This window comes from Alosa sapidissima, chromosome 24 (genome assembly GCF_018492685.1).
Source record: "Alosa sapidissima isolate fAloSap1 chromosome 24, fAloSap1.pri, whole genome shotgun sequence".
Taxonomy (NCBI): domain Eukaryota; kingdom Metazoa; phylum Chordata; class Actinopteri; order Clupeiformes; family Clupeidae; genus Alosa; species Alosa sapidissima.
The window spans coordinates 25,598,343-25,626,162 of record NC_055980.1 but is presented as its reverse complement, the minus strand read 5'-3'; the positions used below and the strand labels follow the sequence as shown (position 1 = coordinate 25,626,162).

General features: G+C 41.3%; 3 protein-coding genes across 5 annotated transcripts; all 3 read left to right on the top strand.

The window, feature by feature from the left end:
* Window positions 1–535: 535 nt before the first annotated feature.
* Window positions 536–22,177, top strand: LOC121700765. The gene is made up of 10 exons (XM_042083972.1): window positions 536–819; window positions 937–1,118; window positions 1,460–2,820; window positions 5,728–5,911; window positions 7,616–8,477; window positions 12,153–12,168; window positions 12,579–12,762; window positions 13,380–14,232; window positions 20,214–20,434; window positions 20,896–22,177. The coding sequence occupies exons 1-10, from the start codon at window positions 794–796 to the stop codon at window positions 21,831–21,833; spliced, it is 4,827 nt and encodes a 1,608-aa protein (XP_041939906.1). The 5' UTR covers window positions 536–793; the 3' UTR covers window positions 21,834–22,177.
* On the top strand, window positions 4,974–22,177 carry LOC121700253 (zinc finger protein 16-like). Of its 2 annotated transcripts, none has more exons than XM_042083118.1 (3): window positions 4,974–5,911; window positions 7,616–9,318; window positions 21,935–22,177. In XM_042083118.1, exons 1-2 carry the CDS (start codon window positions 5,686–5,688, stop codon window positions 8,575–8,577), a joined length of 1,188 nt encoding a protein of 395 aa, XP_041939052.1. In that variant the 5' UTR covers window positions 4,974–5,685; the 3' UTR covers window positions 8,578–9,318; window positions 21,935–22,177. The 2 variants fall into 2 exon arrangements, with proteins under 2 accessions (XP_041939052.1, XP_041939053.1); XM_042083119.1 differs by lacking the exon at window positions 21,935–22,177 and adding an exon at window positions 14,455–15,528.
* On the top strand, window positions 12,193–22,177 carry LOC121700254 (zinc finger protein 2 homolog). 2 transcript variants are annotated; one of them, XM_042083120.1, is made up of 3 exons: window positions 12,193–12,762; window positions 13,380–14,356; window positions 21,864–22,177. In XM_042083120.1, exons 1-2 carry the CDS (start codon window positions 12,537–12,539, stop codon window positions 14,324–14,326), a joined length of 1,173 nt encoding a protein of 390 aa, XP_041939054.1. In that variant the 5' UTR covers window positions 12,193–12,536; the 3' UTR covers window positions 14,327–14,356; window positions 21,864–22,177. The 2 variants fall into 2 exon arrangements, with proteins under 2 accessions (XP_041939054.1, XP_041939055.1); XM_042083121.1 differs by having other exon boundaries at window positions 13,380–14,361; window positions 21,869–22,177.
* Window positions 22,178–27,820: the final 5,643 nt, after the last annotated feature.

Below are 27,820 nucleotides of genomic sequence, written 5' to 3'. Positions count from 1 at the left end.
AGCGCAGACCAGACTCTGAGCACTCATAGCTCCCCGCAGTAGAACTCAGGTAAAAGTGGAGACCCTCTCCTCTGGGTAGACTTCAGGCTCCATCAGGACCCAGTGGCTGGAGTCTGGAAATCATACGCGCGCACACACACACACACACACACACACACACAACTAACAGAATGGCAAACTTGCGAATTGTGAGGACAATATTTCCTTTGCTGTGATATTCAAATATATATAAGAAATCATTCATTGACAATAAACTTTAAGATTTTCATAATTTGCCAAATTATTAGGCCTACTGAAATATGTAATTAATCTCATAATCTCATTTTATACTATGCACGATACAAAAATGTCTGTAGACATCCATGAAATGGATTCTACGCAACAAAATAGCCTTCAGTAGCATTAAATAAGAAAACTTTTGTAGTATCAGATTGTTAGGTTTTGCCTGGTTTAATAGTATTATTAGACCTGAGCCATATAAAGGTACCTTTATATGGCTCTGTATTAGGCTATGTCGTTCCATTAGGCTTTTATTTTGAAAGTGGTTTGTGCCTCCGGAAATTACGTTCGAAAGCTTGACCACTGACGCGAAAAAAAATAATGGATAGATTTTAGCTTTTAGATCTCTTTTACTGGTTATGGATATTAATCATTCTTTCTGGGTCGCTTGAGAGCGTTTTTTAGATAGTGCGGTCTTAATGTTATATTTACGTAGCCTACCGTTACAATAGGCAATTGGTAAAGAACACAGTAGGAGCGTTTATTTTGATATCGCATTGTGTCAGTCACAAAGATGGAGGGGAATCAAATATGTTCAAGGTAACGTGAATTGAAATGTTATTGCACTCCTAGTAAAATTAGTCTCTTTCGACTACTTTTAGAGCCTAGCAGTGACGTGTAATGTAGGTCTGATTTGGATTCCTTTTTTTCCAACAGAACGTCTAAAATGGATCGACTGAACGAAAGAGTGTCCAAGTTGCTGACAGTAGCCGTGAACGAAGTTCTTGAACTTGTGCGGGAGACTGTGTCGGAATACCAGGAGAAAACCTCTCGAACGCAGAGGGAGAACGAGAGACTCAGGAAGAGAATTCGCAACTCACTGCAGCGCGATAGAGACGGTGAGCGCTGCATTGCGTTGGACTAATAGACTAATGTAAATGTCTCAGCCGGGTATTTTATTTTTTTAGGGAAGGAATTTTGCGATTATGTGAACTCTCTTTAGCTGGCTTCTCTACGTTGTAACTCGCTTCAGGAGCTGAAGTTATTGTACCCTCGACTGAGCTTAGGCTACTTAATGAAGTGTCCTCTTATGCTGGCTATTTTGGACAAAGCATGAACAGGACGGTAGGCCCACTAGTCTACCATGCTGATTTCTCAGGCTGTTGTAAAGTGTTGTATGTTGGTAGTATGGTGTTGTTTAATGGGTTTTACACAGTAATAACATGCGCATCCTCCACAGCAGGACAGTGTGCACAGCTGAGCCCAGCCCTGGACTGCACCTCTCCTGAGGAGCAACAGCAGCAAGACTGTGAGCCAGCAGCAGCAGCAGCAGCATCAGAATCGGACCTCACCAAGGACGAGCTGGAGCTAACCAAAGTCTACGCCAGTGCGAGGGAGAGGAGCGGGGAGGTATACCATGCGGCGGAACGGAATCATTCCCCTCGGCGGGCGCTCACAGAAACGGCTGGGCAGGAACACGCACCACACGCGCTCGTGAAACTTGAACAGAAACACTCGGCACAGGCGCCAGCGGACTGTGACCCCAGTGTGACCCTGACGCCTGCTGGGGATGGGGCGACCTGTAAACCTGGCTCTGCTCTCACCAGCGCCAACCGATCGCTGTGTGTGGCCAACAAGACGAACACCAGGTCAAACAGCACAGGGTTGACCGCGCACAGCCCCACCTGCAGCATCCAAATCTCAAACATATATTCTTTGCGGCAAAGCAACAGCCGTGCGGGACGGAGCTCAACCCAGTCACCTCTGCCTACTCAAGAGGGCTCCATCAAGACAGAGCCAGCGACTAAAGCCATTACAAACCACAAGGAGGCACAGTGTGGCAGCTTTGGCCTCCCTGACGAAATGCGCTCACTGCATAGCAGCTTATCCACTGATGCCCATTCTTTACACTTGAACAACCTCAAAGCTCCTGTGACTCTAGCCACTTCCCCTGATCACCACCAGGGGGCGATGGAAGACGACTTTGGCTTGATGGCTGACCTGAGTTCCACCCAGTCGCAACCATCCACCTCCCAGTCGCACAGCAGCTTCCACTTTGCCTCCAACAACAATAACAGCAGGTTCCAGGTTCCAGTTCCACAGCAGATGGTTCCGAGTTCTGATGTCTGGATAGAGGGTTCTCCCCAGCCGACTCACAGCGCCCCCTCTGGCGAGAGCTACGTGTGCGTGGTGTGCGGCGAGACGTACGGCAGCCTGGTGGAGCTGCGCGTGCACGAGCGTGGCCACCCGGGCTCCAAGCAGCACGTGTGCACGCTGTGCGGACGCTCGTTCGGCGGCTCAGGCGACCTGAACAAGCACCTGCGCGTGCACACTGGCGAGAAGCCCTACCACTGCGGCTACTGCGGCAAGAGCTTCCGGCGCGCCGACCACCTGCGCACGCACGTGCGCGTCCACACGGGCGAGAAGCCGTACGTGTGCGCTGTCTGCGGCCAGAGTTTCAGCGTCAACAGCTCGCTGCAGAAACACAAGCTCAGGCACACCGGGGAAAAGCCGTGCGAATGCCGCGTGTGCGGGAAGATGTTCAGACTCTCTTCTCAGCTGAAGAGGCATGAGCTCACACACCACCGCAGGCATTTCAGTGTTAGGTGATGATGCATCGGAAGCTGAAGAATGAAAGAATGACAACAAAAGAAAACCATACGAGCCACTATTGTGCGAGACTGGGTCACCTCCTGGCCAGACTCAAAAATCAAAACCTGTGTTAGGGACATCCACTCATTCACTGCATACACTTGTTTTAAGCAAATTTATCTGCCGGTGTGTTAAAGCTTGCAGTTGGCAAGTCTGACAGATTGAGGGGACTTAGCCAACATTTTGAATGTTTACAACTCTCATGCCCCAGCCTCACTACCACCAAGCACCCTCTCATCGAGTTTGTGCTCATCAGTGCGCACCAGACTGCACCAGACTGTGATTGACAGTCAGATCTCACACAGCCCTGCTCTGATTGGACCAGAAGAACCGGGAGCTGTGGATTTTTGCAAAAGGCTCTAGGTTGAGGTAGAAGTGCGGGTTTTTTTCTAAAACCGGCTGATTTATGTTGTTCTGTCGGAGCATAGTGTCTGTTTCGGTGAATATGATCAAAAAAATCTTGCCAACTGCAGCTTTAAGATAAATTGGTCTTGTCCAAATCAAGTTAACAAAACAATAACTAGATTTTTAAAATAAGATTAATTATACTTGGTTTTTGCAGTGTAGTGCAATATAGTTAATAGCTACCATATTGTTCATTATAGTGCATTAGTGGGTGCCCAGAACACAGGCAGCTTTTTGTGATTTATGAACTTGAGTTAAAGGTTGTATCAGCAATAGCGGGGATACGTCACTTCTGTTGATGCTCAAACAAAACAGAGAGCTAGCTCGCTCGTCCTTCCCCCTCCCTCCCGTGCAATTAAAACTCTCCTAAACGCACATCTTGTCGGTTATTGGTTGAAACACTTTATTTTGCCTTTGAGTGGATAGCTAACCCTTGTTGGTAGCAATTGTTTTTGTGTACAGATCTTGGAGCCTAGGCTGCCTACAGAGACACTTTTTTCTGACGGCCTGCTTATGGGGCAGACAGTTAGCGGATCGTTAGGAAATATTAGATGAATGTGATCATTTATGTTTGGGCCTTTTTGGGGCTTGCAATCCCTGATACAACCTTTAATTTATATGAAGACAAATGCCTTCACAGTACTGAGTCAGATATAGTCTGTACTCCTAATCCAAAACACATTTTGTCTAATTCAGCAAATTGCTCCCCGTGGTGTGTGTGCGTGCGTGCGGTTCATTCACAGTGGCTTAGTAAAGGAAAAACACACATAGCAAGCCATACACCTCATGAACCCTTATCAACAGCCTTTTGCCATGGTTGCAGTCTGTGTTTTTATGTACATTAGTATGCAAGTGTTTAATGCTGCAGTCCATACAGGAAACAATAGTTTGATACAATTCCCATATGTCCCATACGCATTATTTATTTTCTATTTATTTTGTTACTGAAGCTGTGCAAAATAAATTGGTTGGTATTGAAGAAATGGTGAAATGCAAACACAGTAAACAACTCTGGTCTTGAGATTTTATAACATTAGATATGTAATGAAGGATAACTGATAAATCTCCTTGTTGGTTCAATCAAATGATACTTTTCGGTTTATGTTGCTTGTTATACAATCTGTCAATTGTTGTCAGCATGGTCTGTAGATAATACCAAAAGCCAAGATCTGAGAAATTTCAGAAAAAAAGGACATTAGACCTCTAATTAGTCCAGGCAATGTAAGGTCTGATCCAAAACTAATTGCAACAGAATTTATTTTCACAATTTTATATTTCAATTGGTGATCTAAACACCATAGTAAAAGTCCAAGAAAATCCAGGGTTAAAAGAGCCCAGAGCCTTATAGATAGGGTAAAACTTGAGGCTGGTGTGAGGAGGGGAGGGGGGGGGGGGGGGTAATTGTGTAGGTGAGCAACCTACATGTTACTCATCTTGCACTGGATAATCTTCTTGAATCTCAATATTCTGATCACAACTGTGGTCAGCACTGGTCAGATGCTACATTCATTAAAAATACTATTTTGCAGTAGGAGTAGACATCACTTGTTTTGAGATACCATGTTTGATTCAGGAGATGATGCAAAATATGCTATTCAGTTATATGGTATGTTTCAGTTACATGGTATATGGTTGCCATAAGGTTTTTTTGATCATGGTTTTATATCTGAAAATGTTCAGGGATCTTAACTGTACAAGTTCTCTTACAGTCTTAAGTTGTATGCCTTAATGAAAGAATTTGACCTATTTCACATATCCTGTTCTATAAAAGCTCAGTAAAACTGCCAAAGGTAGGCTAGTGTTTGGCCATTGACCTATGCACAAATAATTCCAATTTTGACAGTGTTCCACCATTTGGATTTTCAAAAAAAAAATTTCTCAGATTGTGTAGACTAAATGCAAACTTTGAGATAGCACCAGAACCCGTTTAAAAATACTTTACATTGAAAGTAAGTGTGATACACTTTTGTTTCATATCGTTACTGTGTCTCGTTGCTAGGCCTTTATTTTGATGTGTGCTTACCACAACGGAAGACCCGGAAGTAATAACTATTGCTCAGGAATATTTTGTGATGGGGTTTCACTCGTTTCCTCATGACTGAAAAGAACAATTTGAGATATAACTTCAAACCTTTTTTTATTTTGGTTTGTTTATTTTAAAGATTATCTCTTAAATCATTCAACCAACTATTTCCGTAATTGCAGATACGGTGTCTATGACCTGTTTGACATCAGATGGCGATGGGATAGTCAATTTCGACATGAAGACATCATGACATGAAGCCCATCGCAACCATAACAATCAGTAACTTTATGTTATTCGTGTCAGAAGTGCAATTCCGGGAATTTCTACTGAAAATCGTGAACAACAGTGACACTCATTTTCCAGACAACAAATAGAAAAGTTAAATGACCTGTCGTGTATCGTGTCCTACTGCTCCTTTCATGAAGATGTCCAAGATTGAAAGATTGAATGCACGGGTTTCTAAACTGCTGACCGCAGCAGTCCACGAGGTGATGGAGGTAGTAAAGGATACGGTGTTGGAGTACCAAGAAAAAACCGCTCGAACTCAGAGGGAGAACGAGAGACTTCGGAAGAAACTCGAGGAACTACAACAATGGTTTGATCGAGAACGTGAGTTTTTTTGCTATTACTGCCTTAATACAAATAGTTCTACATTACCCTCTGGCGTTAACTATTTGTATTCATTATTAGACTACCTACTAGATAGTTTAATCAGGGTGCGATTTGTAGGGGGGGGGATGGTGGGGATTTTCCCCCCTCTGGTTTTCCTATCCCTACCTCTGCTAAATTATTTTTTTATTCCCTGTGGGGACAACTTTTATCCCCCTCTGCCTCATATTGATTAATGCTACTTCATATAAGTAAAGCGCTGCAACGTGAGAACAGTCTAGTAGGCTAGCCTACATAATAATCTGACATCAGAAACGCACCGTCACAGTCAGCACTCATGCTGCTGACACAGTGGCTGCGTGATTACTTAATTTGGCCTTGATCGTGCAGGACATTTCAGAATGTCGAGTGTGTAATCCATCACAAATGGCTAGTTTCAGTGGAAAAGTTAGCTGGACAAAATGAAAGAAAACGACAGGGATTCAGTGAAGCATATCGTCATATTTTAGAACCTTCAAAATTAGAAAACTGATGCAACTGAGATGGAAGACAACTGCACGTAGAGTAGAACGTAGGCCTATTGTCTGAAGGAACTTACATTAAATGAGGAGATATTTGCTGAATGTCACAAAAAGTGTTACAGAAATTGCTTGGCATCGCTTATTCAATGGCTCTCTACTGAAACACCTGTAGTTTGCGGAGGACGAACGAGAAAGCACTCGTTTGATAAATCAGCCAGTAGGCTAGGCCTAGTAGACAAATAACTTTCAGAAATAATCTGTACTGCAAAAACGAATGTTGGTGGGTATTTAAACTATCTAGCGGGTGTTTTAACAGCTGCAAGAAATAGAAGCTTCATGGTCTTTATGTTCTGGTTCGTAAATTATTTTCATAAAACTTCAAGTTGCCCTAACTTTACTCTCCAAACTCTTCACTGCACTGTAGCCAATTAACTGACAGTATGATAGTAGGCCTAGGCTATTTATTTTCTGTAGGCTACAATAAACACATTTATTTTTTCAACTTTTTCAATATTACGCACTTGGCTACTGAACGCAAATCAGCAGGAGAGAGAATGCACGTAGCCTACGCAGCGTGTAGCGCAATGTGTAGGCTATTTGGTTACCAACTAACACTGTTAGCCAATTCACTAACTTAAGACTTCAGTGCCATCATATACAACGTTTTTTTACACAACAAATACAGAAAGGATGGAGGCAGCAAAAGTAGAGGAGTCATTTCAGATGGGGCAAGAACAAGGTGAATTTGTATGCTTGTCAAAACGTAGTCCTACCCTGCATTAGAGGAGCTGATCATCATACAAAGCACACTCGCTGTTTAAAGTCATACACCACGGTAAACTAAAACTAAACAAACATACAAACTAAACTAAACATACAACACGGTAAACTAAAACTAAAATGTTACAAAGGTGGCAAAATTAATATAGTCTATTATTAGCCATGACATTACTAGGCTATGAATCGTTCGTTCATTTTTTTTTTTTTTTTTTTTGGGGGGGGGGGGGTTACAAACTTATTCAAAATCATCCCCCCCTCTGTTTTTTTACACAAATCGCACCCTGAGTCTAATAATGAATATCATTCATTGGTAGCTGGAATTATGCAGCTGCCCACAATGTGGCAAAACCTGACAATATAATTGTTAGTCTTCTAAGGTTCTCTATGTATTTGTTTTCTCTAGTGTCACGGGTGTCCAGAGCAAATCCTCCATTGCAGGCTAGCCAATCAGAGCAGTCCAAATGCTCATGTAAACAACTACAGTCCTCCAAGGCATCAGGCAAGCCAGAGCTGACGGTGGAGTCCAGAGTGACTTCTGCAGATGAGGTGAAACATCATCTGGAGTTAAAGGTAGAATCCATCATCAGCGTTGAGCAGGTGTTTACAAACTGCAGTGAAGTGGCTCCTTCATGTGTCACCGTGGTGGATACAGAAAGTGACAGCTCTGCTCACTCGCAGTCTGAGAACTCAAAGGACATCTCAGCACATGCTGAAAGTGTAGTGTTCCCCAATGGACGCTCGTCACTGGCTAACTCCACCTCACCCACTCAGCAAGGGATGCCAGCCGACGTCAATATCATCAAAGCGGAGCCCGACCTTCTGGAATATTCCCTCTCCCAGCAACCCGTGCCTTCACACCAGCTTTACGACCACGAGGAACCCACCCCAGATTATGCCCTCAACGCAGCACAGAACGATGTCCAGGAGTTAAATCTCTTGCAGCACAGCTCTGATACTTCAGAAGTGGCACACTACATTCATTCTGACACATTCAATGCCTTTGTGGAGTCGTTCCCCCTCAATCAGGCCCAGCAACAGCAGCAGCAACAGCAGCAGCAGCAGCATCGGCGTTTCACTGGTCGAGAGAAGAGCCACCGCTGCTTGCTCTGCGGCAAGACCTTCAGCCAGCTGAGCAACCTGCGCATCCACCAGCGCTGCCACACGGGCGAGAAGCCGTACACGTGTGGCCACTGCGGCCGGCGCTTCAGCCACGGCGGGAACCTGCAGAAGCACAAGCGTGTGCACACCGGCGAGCGGCCGTTCAGGTGCCTGCAGTGTGGCAGGATGTTCAGCCAGTCGACCCACCTCAAGACGCACCAGAGGACCCACCAGAGGATCCACAGCTACCGCCACCACAGCTTCTGAGGCGTCTGGCTTGATATTAACTTATTTAACATTAGGATTTTAATAGAAGAGGGCCACTAGCGCTTCAGCCTGGTTGGTGCTCACGGAACAGGACGCAGAAGTCAAAAGAGGAGACCCAAGGTCTAACAAGAGCCAAGGAGCAGGACCGGAGCACACAACGCTTTAAGTGATTTTTATTAGCCTAGTGCAAACCGACTAACGTTTCGATGCCCATTCGACTCTGAAGAAGACGCATGGGCGTCGAAACGTTAGTCGGTTTTTGAAAAGTTTTTGAAAATATATTATTTTAGACAAAAAGCCCAAAACGGTTAAAAAAGAAAGTCTCTGTATAAAAATACCTGGCTATGTGTGGACATGCACTGTTCAGTGTTTCCCACAGAATTAAATTATATTTGTGGCGGTAGGTGGTGGTGGGGGGGGGGGGGGTAGCAGCAGTTTTGAACAAATTTGCGCGACATGGTTATGATGCTAACCGGATTTAATCACAATTTAGCCAGTCGTCTTCTATGCCAACAATAATCCTTGCATTCCTAATGCATAATGCTTTCTTTAAATGTGCATGCAGGTTTGTTGAGGGACAGACACAAGGAGAGGCTGCGCACATAGCTCTACAATGACAGGATTCCATCCAATTTAAATAGTACATAAAACATGAAAATCATTGTGTGGTGGTCAGTGTTGATATTGTGGTGGGCCGCCACAAAGAAGTCAATGTATGGGAAACACTGCTGTTCTTATTAGGTTTATTTAACATGAAAGGGGGTTGGACAATGACATCAGAGGAGCCAGCAAAAATAAGGGCGATTTGCTATTTATCGTTATTTTCACTATTTATAATCCTTTCCACTGATGCACAGATACGGACCTATGGACCTAAGAAAGCTTGAAAACACAAGACTTAAGCTATGTATTTTGTTTGTTTCCAAATCATCTTGGGGCATGTCATATCAGCTTGTGGTTGGCTGTTGTTGGTTATCATTGGCTGTTGAACGTTATAATGTTGAAAAAAATATATATATATTCTCATACTTTTTAAACGTTTAGTTGTTCAGAGTGTTTCCTTAAATTGTGGTATTAATAGTATACAATTTGTCTAAAAGACTAAAACACCTGATGTGACATGCAGTGGTTGCATTGGATTTCTGGAGAAAAAAACATCTGAATAAACTAAATGCAGTTGTGTTTCATATTTCCAAAAACCACTAACTGTGCAAACCTAATTGTCCAGGTTATTTACCCAAGTACTGTTAGACCACAAATTTGACGGAATAAGAACTGAATGCTTTAGAGCCATTTTATTATTTCTTTCACACAAGCTGGTTAAATCAAATGATACTTTTTGGTTTATGTTGCTTGTTATACAACCCGAAAAAGTCATCGTCTTCAGCATGGTCTGTAGATAATACCAAAGGCCAAAAATTTGGAAAAAAAAGGACATTGGACTTCTAATTAGTCCTGGCAAAGTAAGGTCTGACCCAAAACTAATTGCAACAGAATTTCTTTTCACAGTTTTATACAACCCTAATCTGTTTGCAAAGATTTATCCGGATTCTCTGAATGTTTTAATAATATTATGTCCTGTAGATAATGAACTCCCTGAATACTTCACAATTTCATGTTATGAAGCATTCAGATGACATTGTTTCATCATTTGTGCACACAGGTTTACACAGAGTGATGAATACCCCTACATCTTTACTTCTAAGAGACCCTTCCTCTCTGGTATGCTCTTTTTCATACCCAGTTGTGTTGCCAGTTATCTAATTAGTTGTGAAACATTCCTCCTTTTGTTTTCTTTATCATTACACAACTTTTCCAGCATTTTGTTACCCCCGTTCCAACTTTTTTTTAAACATGTTACTGGTATCAAATTCAAAATGAACATATATTTTCCATTAAATAATCAAATTTGTCATTTTCAACATTTGATATGTTGTCTGTCTGAGTTTAAGTGTTTTGCAGATTATTACATTCTGTTTTTATTCACATTCTGTTTTGGGGTTGTATTTCAATGGGTAAACTAAACACCATAGTACAAATTGGTGTTTATTTTTACATTTTGGCCCTTTCAATCAATGGAAATGGTTTAGTCTTTACTAGAGCCAGTATGTTTTTGCATGTAAGTGTTCCACAATGTTAAAGCTGTACAAACATAAAGTTATGCATATCCTCGGTTCGCTGAAGAGCACGTTAGCCAATGGAAAGTCCATCTTTGATGAGGTCATTGATCTGAACCAAACTCCAATCACCCATCTAGGGGATATTTTAGCACTATATAAGGCAGTGTCTGTGAAATATTCTTCCTCTTCCACCATTCTGAAGTGACTGGCTGGTAACCTTTACAAGAGACAGACTTCATCAAGAACAAAATGATCATTACATGAGGGGTCATGTTCATGCATTACTGAATGGGCCTACCAGGCCCAGGGTCCCGAGGACTCAGGGGGCCCTGAAGCTTCTATGTTAAGTTGCTACTATGTTCTCTACCCCTGATATCAGTCAAATAACACGAGTTATGTTATTCACCCCTGATATCTGAATGGGGCCCCTCAGTCAAATATGGCCTATGTTATTCATCCCTGATGAATGGGTTCCATCAGTCAAATAACATAGGTGACGCTATGTGTGATAAGTCATAAAAGGGTCCCTCAATCATATACCATGGGTTGTGTTATTCACCCCTCATATCTGAAAGGGGCCCCTCAGTCAAATAACAGGTTACACTACGTGTGATGTGTAATAATATTGTGCTTGTGAGCAACCTAGGCCTACATGTTACTCATCTTACACTGAATCATCTTCCTGAATCTCAATATTGTGATCATAACTTTGGGGAAATTACTAAATCAGCACCCGTCAGAGGCTGCATTTATTGTTTTGCACTTTTATGATGTCATCACATCACCAAAAATAGGCCTAAAATACAAAGCCATTTTCTTCAACCCAATCAAATACAAATTAGAAAATACTATTTGGCATTTGAAATATGTATTTTCAATATCGTCATCCCAGGGAATAGACATCACTTGTTCTGAGATACCATGTTTGATTCAGGAGATATGATGCAAAATAAAGGCTTTATCCAGTTGACCATAATGTTCTTTTTAATTCAGTGTGCACTTCAGCACACTTATTTATTATTATGGTTTTATATAACTAACTGTACTTAACTGTACAAGTTCTCCCAGTTTTCATGCCTTCAAAGAATTGGACCTATTTTTCAAATGTCCTGTTTTCCCCCCTATGAAAGTTCAGTAAAACTGCCAAAGGTGCAGTTTTTGGCCATTGACCTATGCACAAATAATTCCAATTTTGACAGTGTTCCACCACTTGGATTTTCATAGACTTTTGGCAGGCTATGTGATATGGGAAGGTTTGATAAGCCTACAACAAAAAAATATTTGTGGCAATTTTTTGGGGTGGGTGATTTTTTTTTCTCACACATATTGCCAACACTAAATGGCAAAGTTTAGGATAGTACCAGAACCCGTTTATAAAGTCTCTGAAAATACAACATTGTGCTTCGTTAATGCGTCTCGTTGTTAGACCTCTATTTTGATGTTGACTTACCGCAGCGTGCAAGACCCGGAAGTAATAACTACTAATTCAAGAGAAGCAAGTGCAAGGCTCAGGAACATTTCGTGATTGATTGATTTTCTCTCGTTTCTTCATGACTGATATTCACATTTTGGCATATAAGTTTAAATCGTTTTTTTTTAAAAAGATTATCTCTTAAATCATTCACCTCTTTCCGTAATTGTAGCCTATGGTACCGCATTGGGACCTGTTTGACATCAGATGGCGATGCAGCTAGTCAATTTCGCTTTGACGCCTTGACTGATCACAATCAGTAACTTAATGTAGCCTAATTTGTGTCAGAAATGCAATTCCGATCATTTCTTCTGAAAATCGTGAACAACAGTGACACTAAGTTTACAGACTACAAATAGAAAAGTTGAATGACCTGTCGTGTATCGTTTCCTACTCCTCCTTTCATGAAGATGACCAAGATTGAAAGACTGAATGCACGGGTTTCTAAACTGCTGACCGCAGCAGTCCACGAGGTGCTGGAGGTAGTAAAGGATACGGTGTCGGAGTACCAAGAAAAAACCGCTCGAACTCAGAGGGAGAACGAGAGACTTCGGAAGAAACTCGAGGAACTACAACAATGGTTTGATCGAGAATGTGAGTTTTGTTACTATTATTGTCAGTTCTACATAATTCTACATTACCCTCTGGCATTTACTAGATAGTCTAATAAATATCATTCAGTGGAGCTAGAATTATGCAGCTGCTCACAATATGTAGTGAGGGGTGGAGACAGAGACACAAGGAGCAGAAGCACATGGCTATGTAAACACAACAGCACATGGTATAAGTAAACAAAGTATACCATAACCAATGATATCTTGGGAATAAAATGAAAACCCAAGACCAAACTCTCTGGACATGATGAGGATAGTACAAGCTAACTTTTGTTTTTTATTATTCAAGTTTGAATATTATAATCACGCATAAAATAATTCCGATTCATTTTCGTAGCATTTACATAAAACGTAGTGCTGGAAAAGAGCTTTAAAACGACATGAAAGCCATCTTCTATCTGTGACTAGAATTGAGGGAGATGCAATAAGTCAGTCATAGCCCCCCCCCCCCCCCCCCCCCCAAACACATCCAATTTCAGTTTCATGGCTGTCTTATATGTCCGAATCAGCATTCCAAGTTTCGTTCAAATCTGTGCCAATGCGGTCCAAAAGTGTAATGATTTCACACCGAATGACCCATGTATTTGTTTTCTCTAGTGTCACGGGTGTCCAGAGCAAATCCTCCATTGCAGGCTAGCCAATCAGAGCAGTCCAAATGCTCATGTAAACAACTACAGTCCTCCAAGGCATCATGCAAGCCAGAGCTGACGGTGGAGTCCAGAGCGACTTCTGCAGATGAGGTGAAACATCATCTGGAGTTAAAGGTAGAATCCACCTTCAGCGTTGAGCAGGTGTTTACAAACTGCAGTGAAGTGGCTCCTTCATGTGTCACCGTGGTGGATACAGAAAGTGACAGCTCTGCTCACTCACAGTCTGAGAACTCAAAGGACACCTCAGCACATGCAGAAAGTGTAGTGTTCTCCAATGGACGCTCATCACTGGCTAACTCCACCTCACCCACTCAGCAAGGGATGCCAGCCGACGTCAATATCATCAAAGCGGAGCCCGACCTTCTGGAATATTCCCTCTCCCAGCAACCCGTGCCTCCACACCAGCTGTACGACCACGAGGAACCCACCCCAGATTATGCCCTCAACGCAGCACAGAACGATGTACAGGAGTTAGATCTCCTGCAGCACAGCTCTGATGCTTCAGAAGTGCCAAACTACATTCATTCTGACACATTCAATGCCTTTGTGGAGTCGTTCCCCCTCAATCAGGCCCAGCAACAGCAGCAGCAGCAGCAGCAGCAGCAGCAGCGTTTCTCTGGCCGAGAGGAGAGCCACCGCTGCCTGCTGTGCGGCAAGACCTTCAGCCGGCTGAGTGGCCTTCGCATCCACCAGCGCTGCCACACGGGCGAGAAGCCGTACACGTGTGGCCACTGCGGCCGGCGCTTCAGCCATGCGGGGGACTTGCACAAGCATAAACGTGTGCACACCGGCGAGCGCCCGTATGGTTGCCAACAGTGTGGCAAAAGGTTCAGACAGTCAACCCACCTCAAGACGCACCAGAGGATCCACAGCTACCGCCACCTCAGCTTCTGAGGCGTCTTGCTTGATGTTAACTAATTTAACATCAGGATTTTAATTTTAGGCGGAAAACGAAAGAGAAAATGTGACGTTACAATCCCTGTCCTACATGCAAACATTGATACAGACAATGTTGTTATTAGGTTTATTTAACATGAGAAAGGGGTAGGACAATGACATCAGGGAAGCCAGCAAAAATAAGGGCAATTTACTATTTATCGTTATTTTCACTATTTATAATCCTTTCCGCTGATGTACAGATACGGACCTATGGACCTAAGAAAGCTTGAAAACACAAGACTTAAGCTATGTATTTTGTTTGTTTCTAAGTCATCTTGGGGCATGTCATATCAACTTATGGTTGGCTGTTGTTGGTTATCATTGGCTGTTGAATGTTATAATGTTGAAAGTGTCTAACAACACTTACATAAAAAAAAAATATATATTCTCATACTTTTTAAACATTTAGTTGTTCAGAGTGTTACCTTAAATTGTGGTCTTAATAGTATACAATTTGTCTAAAAGACTAAAACACCTGATGTGACATGCAGTGGTTGCATTGGATTTCTGGAGAAAAAACATCTGAATTAACTAAATGCAGTTTTGCTTCATATTTCCAAAAACCACTAAATGTGCAAACCTAATTGTCCAGGTTATTTACCCTTGTACTGCTAGACCACAAATTTGACGGAATAAGAACTGAATGCTTTAGAGCCATTTTATTCTTTCCTTCACACAAGCTTACGTCACAGACCATTTGGAGGTGCAATCAATATCGGAGTTTTGGTTGATTTGATCAGTTAACTTTGAAACCGGCATCTTACTTTGGATAGACAATAGCAATATATCACAGGAGTGATTAACGTCAAAAAATCTAGATTGGAGTAACTCAACATTAGGCACCAGTTTAGTATTCTAAAGACGTCAAATAACTTGTTATAGTTATCAAAATGATAGCTAAGGAACCAGAAGTGAACACACATTGATAGCTGTAAAAACTGCTTTCTTTAAACAACTTGACAAAATACTTTTATAACCTTTGAACCAGCTCCTTACTATGTGATCTCAATGACGATGCAGAATTTGTATGCACCTCCAACCAATTAGCGTACCTGGTTACCGCCCAAAAGATTTTGAGAAAGTAATTGCAACAGAATTTATTCACATTTTTATACAACCCCAATCTGTTTGCAAAGATTTCTCCGGATTCTGTGAAATGTTTTAATAATATTATGTCCTGTAGATGATGAACTCCCCGAATACTTCACAATTTCATGTTAAGAAGCATTAAAATTACATTGTTTCATCGTTTGTGCACACAGGTTTACACAAAGTGATGAATACCCCTGCATCTTTACTTCTAAGAGACCCTGCCTCTCTGGGATGCTCTTGTTCATACCCAATTGTGTTGCCAGTTATCTAATTAGTTGTGAAACATTCCTCCTTTTGTTTTCTTTATCATTACACAATTTGTCCAGCATTTTGTTACCCCCCTCCCAACTTTTTTTTTAAACATGTTGCTGGTATCAAATTCAAAATATATTTTCCATTAAATAGTCAAATTTGTCATTTTCAACATTTGATATGTTGTCTGTGTCCTTTTTGCTACTAAAAATGAGTTTAAGTGTGTTGCAGATTATTACATTTTGTTTTTATTCACATTTTACACAACCTTTTCTGTTTTGGGGTTGTATTTCAATTGGTGATCTAAACACCATAGTACAAATTGGTGTCTATTTTTACATTTTGGCCCTTTGAATCAGTGGAAATGGTTGTTTAGTCTTTACTAGAGCCAGTATGTTTTTGCATACGTGTTCGTTCCACAATGTTAAAGCTGTACAAACATAAAGTTATGTATATCCTCGGTTCGCTGAAGAACATGAGACGTTAGCCAATGGAAAGTCCATCTTTGATGTCATTGATCTGAACCAAACTCCAATCACCCATCTAGGGAATATTTTAGCACTATATAAGGCAGTGTCTGTGAAATATTCTTCCTCTTTCACCATTCTGAAGTGACTGGCTGGTCATATTCAGAAGTCAGTGGGGTAGAAAGGGTTAATGTTCTCCTATCATGGCAATACAACAACAACAACATTGGCAAGTGCGCAGTGACATGAAAGATCATCACCCAGTGATAGCAGGGACCAGTGGTTTGCTACATGTCTGACAGCAAGCGTATATTAAATGATAACATTTAATCACATTTTTAGAGCAGAAAAGTTTGAAAGTCTGGGTTGGGGACAAGGCCTAAGTAGACAAATATTGGTGTTAAAAACAGTTTTAAAAATATAAATCATAAAGATTTTAGTGTATTACTTTTTTGGTGGTGCAATAAACATTATTTGAAATAACTAAACTATTTTGTAATATAGTATTTCTAACATGAATTTATAACCTGGGGACATAAAAGTTCCCCTAATTGAAGAATGACCCAGATATGATGCAAAATATAGGCTTTATCCAGTTGACCATAATGTTTTTTTTTTATTGTTATCTGAAAATATTCAGGGCTCTTAACTGTAGGCCTTTATCAAAGAATTTGACCTATTTTTCACATGTCCCCTATTGTTCCCCCTATGAAAGTTCAGTAAAACTGCCAAAGGTGCAGTTTTTGGCCATTGACCTATGCACAAAAATAATATTTCCAATTTTGACAGTGTTCCACCACTTGGATTTTCATGGACTTTTGACAGGCTGTGATATGGGAAAGTTTCATAGGCCTACAACAAACAAATATTTGTTGCAATTAGTTTTGGGTTCGGTGATTTTTTTTTTTTCCTCACAGATTGCCTACACTAAATAGCAAACTTTTTAGATAGTACCAGAGCCCGTTTTAAAATTCTCTGAAAATACAACTTTGAAAGTAAATGTGCTTCGTTAATAGAGCTGCACAGTCCCGCCCACAGCCAAAATGCGGTTAGGTGCCGGATGTAAGATTCCCATTCATTTGTCCCATTGACGTTTGGAAAAATCCGTATCTAAAGAGTTTTACAGCTTGTCTTAGGCTAACCAGCTACGGCATAACTCATAAGCATACAACATATAATTTCGAGTGGAAAAAACGAAGAGAAAATCCAAAAAAAGTCAAAGGTACAAGACTGTGTACATATTTTCATTTCCGAGCGATGGAACTACTCATCCCATAAACCACCGCGCCTCACTGAATAATATAGGCAAAATCGGCGCGATTTATTTTGCCATTTCCAACCGGCGACCGCACGCGAACCCTTTCCTCCAAACAGTGATTTTTATATAGTGAATGTGCAGTTAAGAGCAGTTATTTCAGGAGTAATCGTGTAAATAATAGTGTTTTGATATTGAATTTTATATTTATCATCGTGTATTTTATATCGTGTGTGTGTGAAAGCGGTTAACAGATTAACGTGGCAGTGCTTCGTAACGTTACCGACTCATCCTATGCTGTCATCACTGCTCAGTCGGGCTGATGCATGGACTGGTGCATGGTCTGCTCTTGGACCACCATATTCAGTTTATTAATTTGCCGTGAATTATTACACAAAATGTTCATTACATGCACGAAGTATTCCTAGGTTAATGATTGATATGAATCATACAGTATAAAGGCTACAGTAGCCTAGCTAATGTTAACTAGCACTGCTAGCAGCATTAACGTTACCAACCTCCCTGCTTAACTCATCACAACTTTGTAGGTCTTGTCCCTCATGCTGGCCCTTACAAAACCCACAAACTGACTCTCGGACACACAACAGTCAATAATGTGACCCGATTTAAAGTGGCTTTCACCCTTTGGACACTCACTAAAACATAATATATTTCATACCTGTGTTGCAGCATGTAGGCTAATGTTAGCTGCATTATGTAATGACATACAATGTCGGAAATGCTAATAGCCTGTCGGCTACCTGAAAAGTTTGAGTGTTTAAACTAACATTTACAGTGGTCTATTTGATAGTGTATTGGCCCTGACTAAGTTCGTGTGATGTATAAACCCCAATCCTTGTTGATACAAGTACCAATATTCGTCAAGAAAGTTTTTAATCACATTAAGATTTTCGCCATCATTGTCAATATTTTTCGCTGAGAAAGTTTCAAACTATGACCATCACGGCCTTTCCACCAATCAGAGGCTTAGTACAGCCGTAGCTGGTTTTAAGTCTACCACGTGCAGTTAAGTTTTTATGGCTTATACCCATAGACAGTAAAAGAAATGGACGAACAGACTCCGTCGTTTTCAATGGGAGGGCACTGAGTCAAATAGAACGATTTTTCAGTTGGTCCCCCCAGTACTGCGCAGACTCACACTTAACTTCGTGACGTTAGCCATCGAACTGAATCTTGTAACTCATATGATAGATACACAGAAATTCTTCTCACACTTCCTTCGCCTTCAAAGTCATCAAAGTTAAACATTTATTTATGTATTATTATTAATATCATCCTCACCAAGTCGTGTTAATGTTGAAGCTACCACACATGATCATCTTCAAAAACAGTCATGCTAAAACAAAACAAAAAAGTTATAGCCTTGAATCTAATCTTCTTTCCACTTTTCCGACCTACGGTCAATCCATCGAAAACCATTGAAATGATTAGTGCCGTTTTTAAAAAAATTAGGTTTACTTTTTTATTATTATAAGCCTCTGTGTAATGCTTTACCTTAACATAGGGTCGTGTATGCTAGGTTTTGCTTATGAGTTACCGTCATAGACAGTTAGGTGGACTGAGCTTCTTATCCAAACAATACGGTTATCTCCCTACAGCGCGAAAGAGAGATTACGTCAAAGCTAGCTTCCCTCCAACCGAACAAGCTAACCATTCTTCTTACGGGTAACCAACGTTACGGACGAGGTAGTGGAGTCTGTTTTGCCTTTGTAGTGTTTATGTGGATTACACAGAAGCTACAATATCGGCACAGGATATATGTTATATGAAGTTATGGTATTTCAAAAAAAATCCTAGAATGAATGGACTTCTATGGGAGTTAGCAGAGAGATGGTCCCTCCAGCCTACGTCGATTCTTCTACTTCCGGGAATTCGCCTGCCCCCTTGCTTATACCGCAATTGTCAATGGAGAAATTGCATTGAATTTTTACATCCGGCATTGGCTGTGGGCGGGACTGTGCAGCTCTATAGACCTCTCCAGAATAAGTCCCGCCTCCTAACTTCCGTATCCATCCAACCTTCGGTCGTCAAATGTCTATGGGAAATTACATGGCATTTTGAAAGATCGTACCTGTCAAACTCTGTAGGTGACAAAGTAGAAAAAGCTGCTGGTACTAAAAAGTGCTGCTTAAACGGCACCGACAATCAAAAAATCCAGTGGAAACTAGATGGCAGAAGTGTGTAGGCCAATCTGCCCACCAGCTTTTTCTACTTCGCTACCTACAGATGTTTTACCTGTATGATATTTCGAAACGCCATGTTATTTCCCATAGACAATCGACGCCCGGAAGTTGGATGGATACGGAAGTTACGGAGGCGGGACTTATTCTGGAGAGGTCTATGCGTTTAGGCCTCTATTTTGATGTTGACTTACCGCAACGTGCAAGACCCGGAAGTAATAACTATTTATTCAAGAGAAGCGAGTGCAAGGCTCAGGAATATTTCGTGATTGATTTTCACTCGTTTCTTCGTGAAATGAACATGTTTGCATATATAAGTTTAAAGAGTTTTTTTTAAAGATTATCTCTTAAATCATTCAACTCTTCCCGTAATTGTAGCATATGGTAAGGCGTTTAGGACCTGTTTGACATCAGATGGCGATGGGCTAGGCTATAACCAATTTCGCTTTGACTGATCACAATCAGTAACTTAATGTAGCCTAATTTGTGTCAGAAGTGCAATTCCGGGAATTTCTTCTGAAAATCGTGAACAGTGACACTCATTTTCCAGACGACAAATAGAAAAGTTAAATGACCTGTCGTGTATCGTTTCCTACTCCTCCTTTCATGAAGATGACCAAGATTGAAAGACTGAATGCACGGGTTTCTAAACTGCTGACCGCAGCAGTCCACGAGGTGCTGGAGGTGGTAAAGGATACGGTGTCGGAGTACCAAGAAAAAACCGCTCGAACTCAGAGGGAGAACGAGAGACTAAGGAAGAAACTCGAGGGACTACAACAATGGTTTGATCGAGAACGTGAGTTTTTTGCTATTATTGTCATTGTGCATAATTCTACATTACCCTCTGGCATTTATTAGACAGATGTAATTCAGTATGCAGCTGCTCACAGCCTCACAATGTGTAGTGAGGGGTGGAGACAGAGACACAAGGAGCAGAAGCACATGGCTATGTAAACACAACAGCATGGTATACCATAACCAATTATATCTCTGCAATAAAATGAAAATCCAAGACCAAACTCTCTGGACATGATGATGGTAGCCTACAAGCTAGCTTTTGTAAAAAGTTGACCCATTTTAAAATATAGTTTTTTTTTTTTATTATTCAAGTTTGAATATTAGGCTATAATCATGCAAACATAATTACGATTCATTTCCGTAAACATAGCATTTGCATAAAACATAGTGCTGGAAAAGAGCTTTAAAACAACATGAAAGCCATTTATCTGTGATGACCCATGTATTTGTTTTCTCCAGTGGCACGGGTGTCCAGAGCATGTCCTCCATTGCAGGCTAGCCAATCAGAGCAGTCCAAATGCTCATGTAAACAACTACCATCCTCTGAGGCATCAGGCAAGCCAGAGCTGGAGTCCAGAGCGACTTCTGCAGATGAAGTGAAGAATCATCTGGACTCAAAGGTAGAATCCAACTTCAGCGTTGAGCAGGTGTTTACAAACTGCAGTGAAGTGGCTCCTTCATGTGTCACCGTGGTGGATACAGAAAGTGACAGCTCTGCTCACTCACAGTCTGAGAACTCAAAGGACACCTCAGCACATGCAGAAAGTGTAGTGTTCTCCAATGGACGCTCATCAGTGGCTAACTCCACCTCACCCACTCAGCAAGGGATGCCAGCCGACATCAATATCATCAAAGCGGAGCCCGACCTTCTGGAATATTCCCTCTCTCAGCAACCCGTGCCTCCACACCAGCTTTACGACCACGAGGAACCCAGCCCAGATTATGCCCTCAACGCAGCACAGAACGATGTCCAGGAGTTAGATCTCTTGCAGCACAGCTCTGATACTTTAGAAGTGGCACACTACATTCATTCTGACACATTCACTGCCTTTGTGGAGTCGTTCCCCCTCAATCAGGCCCAGCAACAGCAGCAGCAGCAGCAGCAGCAGCAGCGTTTCTCTTGCCGAGAGGAGAGCCACCGCTGCCTGCTCTGCGGCAAGACCTTCAGTCGGCTGAGTGGCCTTCGCATCCACCAGCGCTGCCACACAGGCGAGAAGCCGTACACGTGTGGCCACTGCGGCCGGCGCTTCAGCCACGCCGGGAACCTGCAGAACCATAAACGTGTGCACACCGGTGAGCGCCCGTATGGTTGCCAACAGTGTGGCAAAAAGTTCAGACAGTTGACCCACCTCAAGACGCACCAGAGGATCCACAGCTACCGCCACCTCAGCTTCTGAGGCGTCTTGCTTGATTTTAACTCATTTAACATCAGGATTTTAATTTCAACATTGATACAGACTTTTTGAAAAGATATTCTTGTAGACAATGTTGTTATTAGGTTTATTTAACATGAGAAAGGGGTAGGACAATGACATCAGAGGAGCCAGCAAAAATAAGGGCAATTTACTATTTATCGTTATTTTCACTATTTATAATCCTTTCCGCTGATGCACAGATACGGACCTAAGAAAGCTTAAGCTATGTATTTTGTTTGTTTCCAAGTCATCTTGGGGCATGTCATATCAACTTGTGGTTGGCTGTTGTTGGTTATCATTGGCTGTTGAATGTTATAATGTTGAAAGTGAAACACTTACATAACAAAATATATATATTCTCATACTTTTAGTTATTCAGAGTGTTACCTTAAATTGTGGTATTAATAGTATACAATTTGTCTAAAAGACTAAAACACCTGATGTGACATGCAGTGGTTGCATTGGATTTCTGGTGAAAAAACATCTGAACAAACTAAATGCAGTTTTGTTTCATATTTCCAAAAACCACTAAATGTCTAAACCTAATTGTCCAGGTTATTTACCCTTGTACTGCTAGACCACAAATTTGACGGAATAAGAACTGAATGCTTTAGAGCCATTTTATTCTTTCCTTCACACAAGCTTACGTCACAGACCATTTGGAGGTGCAATCAATATCAGAGTTTTGGTTTATTTGAGCACCTCCGATATGTTTAGTATTTTAAAGACGTCAAATAGCTTGTTATAGTTATCAAAATGATAGCTAAGGAACCAGAAGTGAACACACATTGATAGCTGTAAAAACCTTTGAGCCAGCTCCTTAATATGTGGGGCTCTATTTTGCACACCAGCGCATGGCGTAAAACTCGTTTTCCACCCTCGCAAAGTTTAATTCGGTATTTTGCACGTTTATTTTTTAAACATTGCGTCCAGGGGTGTGGCAATTAACAACCTAGGGAGGGGCCTGGCGCGTTGTCTAAAATTCGCTATCGCACACCACCTAAACCTGGTCAGAAGTCAATGGCGAGTTGTTCATATGCTATTTTAAGAGCGCATGTCATGTCACCAGTCATATTGGCAGGTGCGCGCAACATCCTTGTATCATTCATGAACGCACACCAGCGCACGTCCATGCAAAGCATTACAAATTGCAGATTACAATGGGAAACATAATTAGAATAAAGATATTACGAAATACTGTACATCTCATAATGAGTAGTTATTCACCATCATTTGCAAATTGGTAATGACGGTTAAAAGTGATTAGGGGAGAGGCGAGAGACACGTGGAGCACAGCTGAAGACGCACTGTCACGAGATATAAGCAACTCCTCTGCAGGATAAATGTTGTTTTATTCAGTCATTTGAGCAATAGGGTAAGTGTTGCTTTTTCCAGCCTATGTTTTCGGTGGTAACCCATTGTCAGTCAATAGTGAAAGTAACTGCATATAACTGTCTTGTTGTTGGCTGACTCCTTGGTGAAGTTAGTTTAACTTTGCCAATGAGTTCAAATAATAGACGAGTGCAAATGCGTGAAGGCTATGCTAGGTTTTAGTAAAGCATGGTTTAAGAATGACTATTCCATACGGTCTCGCAAGCAGCCTCCTTCAAATGCGCCGTTGAATGCCAAAATACCGATGCATTTATTTGAAATATTGCGCTTTGCGCCGTTAAAGGGAATGCCAGATGTCATTCTCATTGGTTTAAAATGATGTTACGCCCCAAACATACCCATATGACTGATTAAAACACCTAGGAACACATTTTTGTGCCATGCGCTCCACGTTTGATAACGAAACCCCTCCCAATGTGAACTGGACATCCTACTAAATTTGAATAGACTTTTGACGAGTGACGATGCACTTTAGAATGTCATGATAGAGCCCTTGATCTCAATGGCGATGCAGAATTTGTATGCACCTCCAACCGCATAGCGTACCTGGTTACCGCCCAAAAATGTTTGAAAAAAAAAAAAAAACCCACAGTAAACAACTCTTGAGGTTGAGATGTTTTAACATTAAATATGTAATGAAGGAGAACTCTGAGGAAACATTTTTTGCAGTAACAAACAAATCCCCTTATTGGTTAAATCAAATGATACTCTTTGGTTTATGTTGCTTGTTATATAACCCGAAGAAGTCATCGTCGGCAGCATTGTCTGTTGTCTGTTTTTGTTTTCCAAATTCTGAGGAAATTCGGAAATTGGACTTCTAATTAGTCCTGGCAAAGTAAGGTCTGACCCAAAACTAATTGCAACAGAATTTATTTTCACATTTTTATACAACCCCAATCTGTTTGCAAAGATGTATCTGGATTCTCTGAATGTTTTAATAATATTATGTCCTGTAGATGATGAACTCCCTAAATACTTCACAATTTTATGTTAAGAAGCATTACAATTACATTGTTTCATCATTTGTGCACACAGGTTTGCACAGTGATGAATACCCTACATCTTTACTTCTAAGAGACCCTTCCTCTCTGGTATGCTCTTTTTCATACCCAGTTGTGTTGCCAGTTATCTAATTAGTTGTGAAACATTCCTCCTTTTGTTTTCTTTATCATTACACAATTTTTCCAGCATTTTGTTACCCCCATCCCAACTTTTTTTGAAACATGTTGCTGGTATAAAATTCAAAATGAACATATATTTTCCATTAAATAGTCAAATTTGTTACTTTCAACATTTGATATGTTGTCTGTGTCCTTTTTGGTACTAAAAATGAGTTTAAGTGTTTTGCAGATTATTACATTTTGTTTTTATTCACATTTTACACAACCTCTTCTGTTTTGTGGTTGTATTTCAATTGGTGATCTAAACACCATAGTACAAATTGGTGTCTATTTTTACATTTTGGCCCTTTGAATCAATGGAAATGGTTGTTTAGTCTTTACTAGCCAGTATGTTTTTGCATGTAAGTGTTCCGCAATGTTATAGCTGTACAAACATAAAGTTATGTATATCCTCGATTCGCTGAAGAACATGAGATGTTAGCCAATGGAAAGTCCATCTTTGATGATGTCATTGATCTGAACCAAACTCCAATCACCCATCTAGGGAATATTTTAGCACTATATAAAGGCAGTGTCTGTGAAATATTCTTCCTCTTTCACCATTCTGAAGAGACTGGCTGGTCATATTCAGAAGTCAGTGGGGTAGAAAGGGTTAATGTTTGTTCTCCTATCATCAACAACAACAACAACAACATGTGCAGTGACATGAAAGATCATCACCCAGTGATAGCAGGGACCGGTGGTTTGCTACATGTCTAACAGCAAGCATACGGACAAGCACATTCAGGACTGAGGGTCAATGAACACTGGTAGTTCGCTGGCACTGGGTTTTAAACTTACGTAGCCAACAATGTTACACAGGCTATGCATAGTAAAGCACACATCTGATTGTGATTTAGTCGCAGTGAACAGTAGCAGCTTGCTAGCCGGGAGAGTTCTCACATGGGCAAACCGAAAAGCACAGAGCAGGCTATGGACAAACTGGTGACATCCAGACTATAGTGCTAGGTCTGCCCATGTTGGCAAGGTAACCTTTGCAAGGGACAGACTTCATCAAGAACAAAATGATCATTACATGAGGGGTCATGTTGATGCACTATATGGGCCCTGAAGCTTCTACGTTAAGTTGCTACTATGTTCTCTACCCCTGATATCAGTCAAATAACACGAGTTATGTTATATATTCACCCCTGATAGCTGAATAGGGCCCCTCAGTCAATTAATATAGGTGACGCTATGTGTCCATATTATAATTCCAATTTAATAATTCCAATTTTGACAGTGTTCCACCACTTGGATTTTCATGGACTTTTGGCGGCAGTATGTGATATGGGAAGGTTTCATAGGCCTACAACAAAAATATTTGTTGCAATTAGTTTTGGGGTGGGTGATTTTTTTTTCTCACATATTGCCTACACTAAATGGCAAACTTTTGAGATAGTACCAGAGCCTGTTTAATTTCTCTGAAAATACAACATTGTGCTTCGTTAATGTGTCTCGTTGCTCGGCCTCTACAAAGCCCGTCTACGGAGAGCCTTGCCACTCCGTATTAAAGGAGAATTCCGGTGTGATATTGACCTAAAGTGTATTGAAACATGATACCGAGTGTGAACGTATGTCTCATAGCCCATCTCGACTTGTCCCCTGCACTCCAAAATCTGGCGCTAGTTAGCCGATGCTACCAACAACTTTTTCACTAGTGGTGCTTCGGCATCGGGCTAGCCATGCAAATAAATCACTGTTTTACACCCATTTACGAGGCTCAATGTATCTCCACACTTCATTGGTAGACTTCCTAGGGCCCTGACATTTAAAACGAGACATTGAGAACTTTGAAAAAGCACTGGTAGTTTACTTACAAGACGATTTATACAGACAGTATCTTCACGAAGTTTAACGTTTGCAGCCATCTTGAATTTAGTCACGATAAGTCGAGCAACGAGTAAGAATGAACAGGTATGATAAGGGATCAGATTCCAAAAATAATTCAGTGGAAATGCATGGATTCCAGTTTCTTCCAGTAGCAGCAACTGGAATCCATGCATTTCCACTGAATTATTTTTGGAATCTGATCCCTTATCATAGCTGTTCATTCTTACTCGTTGCTCGACTTATCGTGACTAAATTCAAGATGGCTGCAAACGCTAAACTTCGTGAAGATACTGTCTGTATAAATCGTCTTGTAAGTAAACTACCAGTGCTTTTTCAAAGTTCTCAATGTCTCGTTTTAAATGTCAGGGCCCTCGGAAGTCTACCAATGAAGTGTGGAGATACATTGAGCCTCGTAAATGGGTGTAAAACAGTGATTTATTTGCATGGCTAGCCCGATGCCGAAGCACCACTATTGAAAAAGATGTTGGTAGCATCGGCTAACTAGCGCCAGATTTTGGAGTGCAGGGGACAAGCCGAGATGGGCTATGAGACATACGTTCACACTCGGTATCATGTTTCGATACACTTTAGGTCAATATCACACCGGAATTCTCCTTTAAGTCCCATTGTACCGAATTTTGGATGCAGTTCCACCAGAGTTCCACTGGGGGCGATCGCCATGAGTGCAGAATGAATGGGAGTCAATGGAGCTAGACAGCTAAATTTGGTCTCTTTCACCTGATTGTCGTGGACAAATCTCAGATTTGATTGTAGTTTGTATAACTTCAACATGGGTTATAGGTCAAAAGTTGAATGAACGAGTACTTATGTCCTTTTGATTTCTTACAGGTTGGGTCGTTGTTGCACATAACACGCTAGCATTGTGCTAATGAATGACGTCATTGACACATTTGAAAGGCTTTTTAGAACAATTAAGTGACTTTAAAAATATATAATACTCAACCAAGTGTATTTTCTTTGCCTCCCCTTTCGAATGCAATACTCAAATTACTTGAAAAAAAAATATATCCCAAGAAAAGTGGATTTTGAGGGGTACAGCTCCATAGACCTCCATGCATTCTGCACTCGTGGACGAGCGCCCTCATGTGGAACCACAGAAGGAACTGCAACCAGTTCAGAAACCGGAAGTTTTCCGAGAGTGGCAGTTCTCCCCTTATTAGACATTCTCTGGTCAATATCAAAATAGAGGCAGAGAATGTCTAATAAGGGGAGAACTGCCACTCTCGGAAAACTTCCGGTTTCTGAACTGGTCGACGTCAATGACGTCATTCATTAGCACAATGCTAGCGTGTTATGTGCAACAACGACCCAACCTGTAAGAAATCAAAAGGACATAAGTACTCGTTCATTCAACTTTTGACCTATAACCCATGTTGAAGTTATACAAACTACAATCAAATCTAAGATTTGTCAACGACAATCAGGTGAAAGAGACCATTTTAGCCGTCTAGCTCCATTGACTCCCATTCATTCTGCACTCATGGCGATCGGAGTGGCAAGGCTCTCCGTAGACGGGCTCTGACCTACCGCAGAGTGCAAGACCCGGAAGTAATAACTATTCAT

What these genes read in the sequence shown, in the direction of transcription:
- LOC121700253 (XM_042083118.1), top strand. Translation starts at nt 5,686, where the DNA reads ATGACCTGTCGTGTATCGTGTCCTACTGCTCCTTTCATGAAGATGTCC. An exon ending in ACAATGGTTTGATCGAGAAC is followed by an intron (nt 5,912 to 7,615) that starts GTGAGTTTTTTT and finishes TGTTTTCTCTAG; the next exon opens with TGTCACGGGTGTCCAGAGCA.
- LOC121700254 (XM_042083120.1), top strand. Translation starts at nt 12,537, where the DNA reads ATGACCTGTCGTGTATCGTTTCCTACTCCTCCTTTCATGAAGATGACC. An exon ending in ACAATGGTTTGATCGAGAAT is followed by an intron (nt 12,763 to 13,379) that starts GTGAGTTTTGTT and finishes TGTTTTCTCTAG; the next exon opens with TGTCACGGGTGTCCAGAGCA.
- LOC121700765 (XM_042083972.1), top strand. Translation starts at nt 794, where the DNA reads ATGGAGGGGAATCAAATATGTTCAAG. An exon ending in ACAATGGTTTGATCGAGAAT is followed by an intron (nt 12,763 to 13,379) that starts GTGAGTTTTGTT and finishes TGTTTTCTCTAG; the next exon opens with TGTCACGGGTGTCCAGAGCA. An exon ending in GTGCACACCGGCGAGCGCCC is followed by an intron (nt 14,233 to 20,213) that starts GTATGGTTGCCA and finishes AAGTTAAATGAC; the next exon opens with CTGTCGTGTATCGTTTCCTA.